Below are 11,523 nucleotides of genomic sequence, written 5' to 3'. Positions count from 1 at the left end.
TTATTGTGCTTCATCTTCATAACTTAAGATGTTGTTGTATTCTTCTCGATGTAACAAGCAAAAGTATTATTTGATTAGGCAATTGTAGCATTTTTTTAACATTTTTATAGAAGAGGTCTTTATAACTACATTGTTGTGGGTGGATTTATGATGGATGCTTCATGGTTGTAGATCAATTCATCTTTATATCTTTGGATAAATCGTGGCTCAATAAAATTACTCATTTGGAGATATTTGCATCAAACCTTTTCCCAATTTGTATAACTTAATAACTTTGTCATGAAATATCTGACAATGTTGTTAGGATATAATTAAAAATTATGAAATCATCCAAAACTTCCTTTTGAATATGCCTGGCAATTATTTCAGGTCCAAGGATGTTCATCTGAAATTGTTTATGACTATACGAATTCTTTAAGCAAAAGTAAGGAAACAATTTATGTTAGGATATGAACCTACTGCTAAATCAATATTCTCATGTTCAAGAGAGAAAAAACTCCTTATCTTTTGACATAATTTCTGTCTTTTTTTGGGGGTTTCTAGAGGCCAGGCTTAGCCGCTCATCCTTGTCAATTGTTCTTGTCATCTGCATTTCTCTTGTGAGGGCATTTGGAAGATGATGTTCTATTCTTGGAATAATCTCGTTTCAATCCATTTTACAGTGTCTTGAACTACTTAAGCAGTGAATGCCACTGTTAGTGTGTGTGTGAAACACCGAGTTCTTTCACCTCATCATGTTTTGCTGCACAACACATGCCCCCCACGCTCTGTGCTTCCCCCGCTCTATCATCGACCACAACACGTGCAAAACCTCGAGAGCTGCCACTTCCTCAGACAACTCCACACTCTCGTGCACAAGGGGCATACCAAGTGGACTCCACTGCCCAATCCTCGAGCCCCTCCGTTTCCCCATCACCCACTCTTGCTTATACGCTAGCACATTGAGAACCTCCCCTTGAACATCAATATGTATCACCCTCTCAAGTGCCATCTCCAAATTTATGGTCCATTCTGCATCATGAACCCCAACATGATGATCCCCCAATTCCATAGCTGCAAGGGTTGCACATTTCACGGTGAGTAGAACCCTCTCTGTGACTACCACAAAACCACCAGCTTGCTTTAATGCTTTGCAAGTGACAAAGGTCTCGTTTCTTAGCCTAGACTCATCGGCCTCGAGGAGCATTGATATGCCTACGGCTTCTTCCCATGAGTAAGGGAGGAGAGGGAGGTCAAAAGCCAAGGGGCGGGGGAAGCGGACCCGGAAACGGCTCAGTTTCTGGGGCTGGGTGCGGTTCCTGATGCTCTGCGCAGTCCTCCCAGCAACCTCGAGGATGCTAACCACAGGCCTTGCCACAAACCCAGCTGTCCCGGCAGCAACCCCTGCATATAAAAGCGAGTATGAATTTCATTAATATCTCCGACTTTCTTGAAAGAGGATATTGTGATCTTATGGGCCAAGGAAAACCATTTATGCTAGTTGGGACATGTCAGATTGATGAATGGATTGTCATGGGGTAAAGGACCTGAGAGAATGTGCATGAAGCCTAATGTGGGTCCTACTCTCTCCCCATCACCATCCCACCCTAATGAAGGGAGGGTTATGATCCAACGCACTATGGTTTTTCCATTGTACGTGATATTGCAGTGAACATCTCTTATTGAAAATCTTGTGATACTTCGAGACAAATCTGAATGAATATATATTGTACGAGCTAAATAAAAATCAGGAGAAGGTCAAAGTTGAGGCAACTTGGAAACAGTAACCAAATTAGGGTTGAAGGTCGAGATCAACCTATTCATATAAGAGCTTGTCATTCGACACACTCCTTTTTCAAGAAACAATATCTCATCGAAATCTTTCATGATATTTTGAAACTCACTTTCGATGTATTTCACATTGTTCTTTTTGCAATATTTGGAGAGTTTGAGCTGTTTAATTTGTTTTAAGAAACATGCCCTTCTACAAAAACATTCACAAAATTTTTCAGGAAAATACTTTATTATACAAACATCACAACAAATCTCCCCAAGTAATTTTCCAGATAAAATTTCTGTCCATGAATCTATAGTATATTGAAAAGCAAACCATAGTATGGAGGGGTACATGGGTCCTTTTATTCCTGCATCTCCAATTGTCTCCCCAAGTAAATTTCCAGATAAAATTTCTGTCCATGAATCTATAGTACATTGAACAGAAAATGTAGTATTGACGGGGACATGGGTCCCTTTAATCCTGCATGGAGATGCCCATCCAATCAAAGCTATCCATCCAAATAAAAATGTTAGGAGAAGTCAGGTGCTACATGCGAAAGGGCTCCTAAAGGATTGCTGAAAGGTATAATCCATGTACATCAGAGGCAGGAATCAAGAATTTTCAGTTTAAGCAACAGATAAGCAAGCCTGTGATTCTTGAAAATGAGAGTTACCTGAGAGGATTCCTGGTAGCCCATGCTTTTCTGCACCTCGAATTGGAGACTGAAGGAGACCAGTAAGACCCTGAGAACATAAAAGAAATAGTGATTACTTTCAAATGCGAAAATAACACAAAGGGGAATAACACATTTGTCAGATAATGCGGCAAACCTCCAAAAATTCATTTAAGACTCCTTTGCTGTGTGAACCTTGATGTTTACGTCGCTTTTCCATTTCTGCAACAGCTTGTTCATCAAATGCAAAAGCAACAACCCCCTGCATACAGACGTAGTAATTCAATCAGATTGGACATATTAGCAAGCTGGTTCATCTCAACAACATTTTCAGTATGTTCTTACCATACGAGCAGCTTTACTGAACAGTGTTGCAGCATTGCTCATTGCATAGACAGTGTTGATAAAAAGACTTTTAGTTCCATGTACCATTCCCACAACTAATTCAGTAGGGCTCTGGAGAAAATAATTTTCATTTTAAAAGATACAATGACTCGTTATCCGCTTAACAAAGTAGAGATATGAATAATTCACATTTTGCCAGGACATACCTGAAGAACACCTCTAGCAGGTACTAAAACAAAATCTTTGATGCCGAGCCCGACATTTCTTATAAAGCCTATAGGATTTCCTATCACACCAGCAGAACCAAATACCTGCAAATTAAAGAAGTAAAATATATCACAAAGTTGCATCATTGATTCAATATTTGTATTATATTTTGTCTGTGGTCTATATTATGACAAAGTTATTGATTCATATTATATGAGGAAGCAGAAGTAATTGTGGTTCTCTTTTTGCATTGGCTTCATGTTAATGCTTCTTTTTTCTCATATCTTTAGTACAGTTCAGGAGCATGAATTGATGAGACAACGGATTATAACTTCCAACATCCAAACTAGAAAAGCCAGATAAGCATTCCAACTCGTAGTACACAAATACACCTAGAGCTTATCTACTTCATCGTCAAGGAAAACATTGGATCTGCTGTTTATTGACGAAAGATAAATGGCTGCCCATAAATTTGGCATGACAAGAATTACAATAATCATTGCCTATTTGTCATATCTTTTCATGATTTATTTCGATCTGTAGGTGTATCTCAATGTAGGAGTTCAATATGTTCTTGTACAAAACAGTTTGTAAACAAACCAAAACGTAGTCATTGGCTATGATATTTCAACTTTCATTTTCACAAAAGTCTTCATATTAACCAACTCTTATTCTCAATCCCTAAAGATAACCTTGACTGGCAGGAACTTGGGTAAATTAAGGGTTACCTTGTACATTTCTTGGAGGAGCTGTCGAGTATAATGCCTAATGAGGATCTCTTGCATGGATTCCATGCTAGCCAAATGGTGTGCCATAGTAATTTGTTTCAAATAAACTGGCGCGCCATCGACATCCACAAGAGCCATTAACCACCTCTGCCACAACGTAATTTTATCATAATAAAATATCATGAACATAACGCGTGTAAGTTCAAGATACTAGAAACACAATAGGAAGAACAATTGCATGCTCAGTAAAGGACTAGATAACTTCTCACCAATGTTCTGTGTGATAAATAATGATTTAACTGTATGGTTCTTCTAAGAAGTGTTAAGTGCCAAAAAGGAATTTATTTTCAATTAGAAAGATATTGCTGAGAATGGAAGGTAGAACTTCAGAGCAAACCACCAGTGACTTATTCTCTGTCATTATAAAAATGGTATTCACAATGTGATCACAGAAATATCAGCATCCGACTAAAAAAGATGTAGATTACAAGCAATAAATAACAAAATTTGTCCCAAATTTCCTAATTGTTTGGTTATAATACAATTTGATTAAAGGGTGTGGTTTGTAGACTTTGTATAAGGCTGAGGTCTTAAATGATCAAAGTAAGGTGCACCTTCACATAGTGTTGAAAGGTGTCGTTTCAGTATCGAAAATCTTTGTGATGGCCGGAAAATTTATTTTAATATCTAATAAAAAAATTTAAAGCTTCAAAGAACAGTAAGAGCAAGCAGATCTAAGAATCATGAAAATTGACGGTCTCGATAATTTTTTTAAGTCCATGTATCTCAAGGGTGAGATAATCTGATTTGAGGGTTTTTCGGTAGTGAAACAACTTTTTCTAGTGAATTTTTGAGGTGCGCCTTAGTTTGATTGTTTAGGGCCGCAACCTTATATAAACGTTTTCATTGATTAAATGACACTCTAGGAGCAATGTAAATAATATAATATGGCTACTCATACAGAAGGTGTACTAGCATGTTTCTCTTTCACAACCCATCAGAATTTGATTCCCACCTGAAAAACACTGCCACCAGCATTAATCATTGACTCTGCAGAGACATGACTCTCATCTTTTGCAATCCATGGAGTGCTAGAAAAGCTGCCAAGGTTAAAGGGGCATAAATGAACATTATTGCTATTAATTCGTCAACATTTAGCTAGTGAACGGATTCAACTGAAACTAAAGCTTAGTCAATGTATATGTGTACTTTCCATGGGAAATTTATAACTAGAAACAAATATCATTTTTCATACATAATTTTCACAAAACGAAAGACCAATAGAGAGAAATGTACCTCACGGTCAACATAATAGGAGCTACATGAAATAGTTCAATATACAGCTTTTTCTGCCTTCTGGCTAGGAGGAAAATCTGCTGTCCAGGAGCTCCTATGGGAACTACAGGAGCAAGTGATGACTTGATAGTGCGACACTCCATAAATTTATGTATCTTCAAGAAATGGAGATGGCCTGACTTTTGATTCTTCACAAACTCGTAATTTTGGAAATGTGCAAAATTTTTTTTGCTATTGTTTGTCCCATTGCCCATTGTCAGCAGTTCAAATTTTGGTTCTTGAAAGCTTCTGGACTGAATCCTGAGAGTCATAGCTCTGAAAAGGTCTAACAAGTTAAAAAGCACTTGTTCTTCAAGCTCAACATGCATCGGTGCTAATCTGCAAGTACATGAGGTTTAGTGCTCTTCAGATCATTTAAAAGAAATTTTTTTGTCAGAAAACTGAAGATATTTTTTTGGGTAGAAAATGTAACGAGATCATTTCTAAATAACACCTCAAACTTTAAGTGAGTCAAAACCTTAAATTTATGTATTCAAAGGAGACCAATGACAAGTCCTTGTTCCTCCACTTTGCAACAGCCAGATCAAACACAGCTTCTGGAGAACTATCAAAAGCACCAGAGGGTGTTCTCTCATTTCCATTACAATTTTTTTTATTTTTCACTTGCAAGGCCAACATTCCTCGCAAATCATGGTCAAAAGACAAAATAACAGGATATGGGGTATTGCGCAGTTGGTTATCAATTTGCAGTAATGATATTTGAAACGAAAGCTCTTGACGATCCAAACTCTGCAGTATGTCAATCTTGATGTCCTTTGCACAAGCAAAAAGTAATTCCTGCAATAAAAAATAAAGATTGCCCAAGGGATTGAGCAATAAGAATTTCATATTGCCAATGATTTAAATATTGAATAAACACATACAGTTTGGCTGTAATCCTATCATTTCATTTGCTTTCTTTCCCAGATATTTAAGCATGTGTGTGCACATGTGAGTATGTCCCATAGCATTTTCATCCATTTTCTTTTTAATTTGTCTTATGTCTGTGTATGCACACCAAGCATGCGTGAATGAACAGAAAGCACAACTGATACTAATATGATAACTGGAACCAGAAAGATAAGGCACACGAAATAAACTTCATACTTTATGCTAGAGCTCTTGGTTTTTTTAATGTTTTCGTTTGCAATAAAAATATCACAATCAGAAATGTATAAGACGTTCTTATTCACCTGTGGAGCAGAATCTATAACAGAAATACCAATGAAAGGCAAACGAATAGATATCTTCTCGTTGAAATAAACAGCGTTTTCTTGCTTTGGGCTAATTTTCCTCCTTTCTCGAAGGCCATAAAATCCGCTTTCCCTCACATCTTCCATAAAGTGAAGATTTGAATTGATAATGCTGAAAACCTGCAATGCATCAAACAAGAACCAGTTGTTACTGTAAGATGAAGAACAGAGACGAACAATGCATTAGTGATACAGCCAGAAACTAGGGCTCCACCTTGACTGCTCCTTCAGCATGGACAGAGAGAAAGAATCTCCTTTCAGGTTTCTGCAAGTGAAAGAGCATATACAGTCAGAATGGTATACCTTGATCATATGTGCCAATTGATGGGCTATTTGAAAACTGATCAAAAGAATGATGGTATTGAAATTAGATAAAAAGATATGGTGACACACAAAATAGTTTAACTCTCATGTGGGATTTGATAAATTTCATTAAAGACAATTAACAGAAAAACATTATACTAGGTTGTCAACTATGAAGATGTCTTCCATGATTGGCCATAGTGAAATCGATCATTATAATCAACATGCACCTCTCACTATTAATTTTTACCAAGGTTTAATTACTTGGCTCTGGTTCGGGACTCAGGTCTTTCCCAAGCACAGTAACGCAGGCGAGTCCAAGTGACGCACGAATTTACAGCCCAAAAAAGGTTTAAAAAATAAATAAGTAAAAAGCCAACCGACGTATAAACAACATCAGAGGTGAAAAAAATATAAAAAAATACACAACAGATGTAATTTGGAAGTAACTGATCTCTAGCTGGAAAAATTTAGAAAATCTACACAAGGTGAAATTAGAAAACTACAGCATATGATAAGAAAAACTCACAAGTCATCATTAAAAATGTCAAAATTATATACAAAATATGGGTGTAGTTTGTATAAGGTTGCAACCTTAGACAATTAAAGTAAGGTGCACCACCAAATTTTATTATAAGATAATTTTGGTATTGACCATTCTTAGGATGGTTTGAGAATCGATTTTCATCTCTAGTTATAAAATTTTGGACCCCAAAACTGGTTCAAATTAAATAGATCTATAAACACATGAAAATCTTGAAAATGGATGATCCAGATAATGTATGGCAGGATGCACTATTTTTAGGACTTGAAATCCTTTTTCTTTTTTCATATTCAAACATCTTGATGTCGAGATGATCGATTAGAGGGTTTTCCAACTTCAAAACAACCTTTTATGATGGATTTCTTATATGCATCTTAATTCTGCATTTTAAGGTTGCAACCTTATATAAACTTTTTCCATAAAATATTTATACACTGATTTAGTAGAAAATATAATTTTTATATTTTTTTTTATGCTTTCTTATTTAACAAAGTTTATACCTAGGTATGCGGGTCAACGAGGTGCCGAGCCAGCATTTTCCTCTTGGTTTCCATTGCTTGTCGACAAAAATATATGACTGATTATATCATAGATCATAATAATTCCCTATAAATGGGAATCATGATTTTATTTTGAGATGACAAGATACCATGTATTAGTACCGTATTTATTTGATAATTTAATGGTAAAAAGGAAAGGAACAACAATAGGAGGCCATAAGATATGACCTACCAGTGCAAAGAAAAAGAATAGCACAAAAGAATGCTGCTTGACCCATTGTCAATTCAACCAACAATTTAAATGTCCCTTCATTAGCCTACCAATGTCTGTGTGGTTGGCACACACTTAACACACTTCTGCACAAAAATCACTTGAGATGCACTAAAATTTTGTGGACATGGCACCTCTCTGGTCCAACTGAGCATGAGATGGGTATCATCAGCAAGGCAAGTCCTTGGAGACATACAAATCCTTACATGGATCCACATCTAGTTTTACACAGCAGCAATTACAAATTCGACATGTATAGAAGACACATAGCTCCACTCGTATCTCATTTAGTTGGCAACAATAATAGCATGAACAGTGTAGTGTTGTCTCCACTAACAATCAAGTTGTAAATGCCCGACATTGTTTTGAGAAGAGCTAGACACTTGTGCACGGTCCGATCCTTCTCATTTCAGCATGCAAGAAGAGAGGCGAATGCTGACGATGATACTCTTGATAATAAGGGTGTGCACAAGCTTCTTTAGCAATATAGGAGTTTTCTTTTCTCATTATTAAGATGGCACCATGGAATCCCTATGATGTATCTTTTTCATTCTTTGTATTGCTTCCTTTCTATGTCAGTAAATTTTTGTCACCAATTAAAAAGGCAAATGCCAGAAGTCCACGGTAAGATGATTTGTTTCCATATAAACAACTGCAAGGGAATTCTTGCTTCATTTTTGTCATTTCAACATCTTATGACGACAGCTTTGCTTTCCAACAGTTGTTATGACTGATTACTTCATGGATCAGCAGCAAATCCCATTCCAGATTGCTTGGGTATCCCCAAGTGCATAGCACATCAAGAGTTGAATCAGTTCAAGAATATCCACAGAACTCATTTACATCATTCTGAAGGCTTTGTTTTACTGGCTAAAACATCTGAATTTTTGCATATACTTAGCATCTGTAATGCATAAATAGCTTCCCAAACAAAAAATTAAAAATATCCAGACAACTCTGGTTTTATGTCATTCTTAGTGGAGTGTTCCATTTAAGAAGCTAACATGGATAACAGGAAACATGTATATGCCATGCAAGTCTGTACTGATCAACAAGATAACACAAAAGTAATGAGTACATTTAGAATATCACATATAGAAAAATGATATAAACACAAAAATATAAATTCCAATTAAATATAATACGATATATTTTGAATTAATAGCATGTGATATATAACATGATATATCTAAGCTATATACTTGTCGCACACACCTAAAACACACCATGAATTTAATCTTGATAATAAATATATATCCATTCGTAAACTGTATTTATGTACTAGATACAATACACTACTATATATATTGTAACATCATATGCCAGTTTGCACATTATAGATTTATGAATGTAATATGTATGTATCAACATGTTAGACAGAATAAGTGTATCTGTAACTGTGTCCAAGATTCCTGCCCCCCATATTTCTTTCTATCTGCAGCCATATCTATATCTAGGCACTTCTTTCTATTAAATTATGCCTAGGAATCTTACTTTACGACTGTGATCTGTACTACACTTTGCAATCATTGGATTACCTAGTCCAATTGTGATATAGGGTTCAAAAAGTGATATAGACTGATACTATTGTGATCTGTACTACAGTTTGCAATCATTAGATTACCCTAGCCCAATGGTGAACCTTTCCAGTTTTGCGGCATAGGGTTCAAAAAGTGATATAGACTGATACTATTGAAGTTTGAAGTGTTTTAGGGGCTGGCAGTTTTCTATATTGGTTCATGCCTGTGGAGCAGTGCAACCACTTGTCCGAAGTTCAAAAGCCATTCTAAGCATTTTTCTGAAACACAAGTCATAGTGAGCATTACGCAACTATTCTTTGACAACCACTGCAAGTAATTCAACAACTATTTGTTTTCTAAGGACATTAGTTTTTTCATATGCCTGATTGCCTTACGAGTAATTAAATTGGACTTAGTGACACATCAGAAAAATAAAACGTTTGTGCTCTAGGCACTGTTACTGGATTATTTCTCTTATTAATGCCCCATTGTAACTCCTACCATACGAAGGAGTGCGGTTCGTTCAACAAATTCCTACCTGATAGTATCAATCAATGTCAAGTACAGTACATGACATATGCACAAGAGATTTTGAAGAAAGAGCAAAGTCAAGTTCATCCATTAACCACTCTGCATATGCATCACAAATAGTAGCCCACACTGGACAACGTAACATGAGGTACTGAAGTGTACAACTGCTAGACAGTACAACATCAATAATTCTTTGTGCAGAATAAAAGTTCCACATTTTTTGAGTCCATCTACAGTGGAAATATGCATGAAACAAAGTCAAATTGTGAAGAGCTTCAAAACTCTCTTTGGCGAAGCGCCAAATATTATTCTAAGGGGACTTTCAGAATTTTCATGAGAGAAGAGATAAAAAAACAGGGAAAAAATGAGGTCTAACAAACATTAACATTTCCCAAGAAGGCCAACTACAATTAACTTCCTAAGAATGAACAGATAAACTGAAAAATGCCCATTACTTATTATGAGGTAATTGTTTTTCTCTGCTATAGGGTTATACGATAATTGTTTTCCTCTGCTCATTTATTAATGAAAAAATGGGTAGGGGGGCTTCTTCCCCACTGACTTACCCAAAAAAAAATATTAGGTTTCCTCATCAGGTTGGTTGCAAGGTTTCACTCTAATTAGATAGTGTACGTGCCCTATTTGATACACGGAAAAACATTCACTGGATACATACACATTTAAGTTCTTCAATAAACTGAAAATTAAGTGCCTGCAAATGATTTAGATGCATCACCTATTCTTTAATGAATACCATTTTGTTTCTAGGCTGCTAAAATTGGGAAGAAATCAGTTGGCTACCTCATATGTGGATGGTAAAAATGCAGGTACGAATTCCCTCACATCATCAAGTATGTATGACCCCAAAACACACTCCCCAGGAACCTAGCAAATACAAGAAGAATCATGATCAAATTCCTGAGAATCATTATGAAAACTATGCTAAAAAAAAAAAAAAGGAAATTAGCACACCTCAACAACGAGACGGTGTGGGTAGCAAGGTTCATCCCAAGCGTATGGGCAAGACGAATAAGAATGCACAGTTCTCTCAAATATTTCACAATTTTGCTGGTATATGCGTAACCGCTACATTTCGAAAAGGAAAGAGAGTCAGCAAATGCTTCCCTATAATCTGAAATTAATTAAATAAATAGGAAATCTCTCCACATATAATGAATTTACAAACGAGGATGGGAGAAAGTCTCATCAAGTCTTATCAAATAGTGAATATAATTTTTTGTTTGTAACAAGTCTCATGGAAAGCACAACTCTAAATGTTTGCTTAACATGATGTGACTTCCGTATCAATTGCATCTTCAGGTAGTGAATTTACAACATGCTATATTTTTTTTTTTTGGCAGGTGCAGCTCAGTAGTGGTATTTGAACCTGGGATGTAGTGTTGTGATTGTACCAGTCAAGTGAGTACAATAAGTTGAAAGCTACTACTAGTACCTCTTTTAGTTTCTGATGAATAACATCTAGAATTCTGGAAGGTGAACTTCTGTTTAAGTTGAATATCTACAAGATCAGTCTAATCACTAGGCCAGGCAAAAACT

General features: G+C 36.1%; 1 protein-coding gene across 13 annotated transcripts in view; it reads right to left on the bottom strand.

Moving 5' to 3' along the window:
* Nucleotides 1-233: 233 nt before the first annotated feature.
* The window catches only part of LOC18430385 (vacuolar protein sorting-associated protein, putative (DUF1162)), a 144,811-nt gene continuing 133,521 nt past the window's right edge, over nt 234-11,523 (bottom strand). For 9 of the 13 annotated variants that reach the window (XM_020664999.2, XM_020665000.2, XM_020665001.2 and 6 more), the window contains 13 exons: nt 10,939-11,052; nt 10,768-10,851; nt 6,512-6,562; nt 6,238-6,417; nt 5,523-5,842; nt 5,006-5,383; nt 4,725-4,809; nt 3,710-3,856; nt 2,981-3,085; nt 2,775-2,885; nt 2,587-2,691; nt 2,430-2,499; nt 234-1,383 (listed from right to left, as the gene is read on the bottom strand). In XM_020664999.2, the coding sequence (XP_020520658.2) occupies nt 725-1,383; nt 2,430-2,499; nt 2,587-2,691; nt 2,775-2,885; nt 2,981-3,085; nt 3,710-3,856; nt 4,725-4,809; nt 5,006-5,383; nt 5,523-5,842; nt 6,238-6,417; nt 6,512-6,562; nt 10,768-10,851; nt 10,939-11,052 (2,409 nt within the window). In that variant the 3' untranslated portion in view covers nt 234-724. Of the gene's footprint in view, nt 1,384-2,060; nt 2,332-2,429; nt 2,500-2,586; nt 2,692-2,774; nt 2,886-2,980; nt 3,086-3,709; nt 3,857-4,724; nt 4,810-5,005; nt 5,384-5,522; nt 5,843-6,237; nt 6,418-6,511; nt 6,563-10,702; nt 10,852-10,938; nt 11,053-11,523 lie in introns of those variants that run through there. The other 4 variants (XM_020665003.2, XM_088846506.1, XM_088846507.1 and 1 more) reach the window with 3 other exon arrangements.

This window comes from Amborella trichopoda, chromosome 9 (assembly GCF_054954075.1).
Source record: "Amborella trichopoda isolate Santa Cruz 75 chromosome 9, AtrichopodaSantaCruz75HAP2 v2.0, whole genome shotgun sequence".
NCBI classification, from domain to species: Eukaryota; Viridiplantae; Streptophyta; class Magnoliopsida; order Amborellales; family Amborellaceae; genus Amborella; species Amborella trichopoda.
This window is presented reverse-complemented; position numbering and strand designations above follow the sequence as displayed.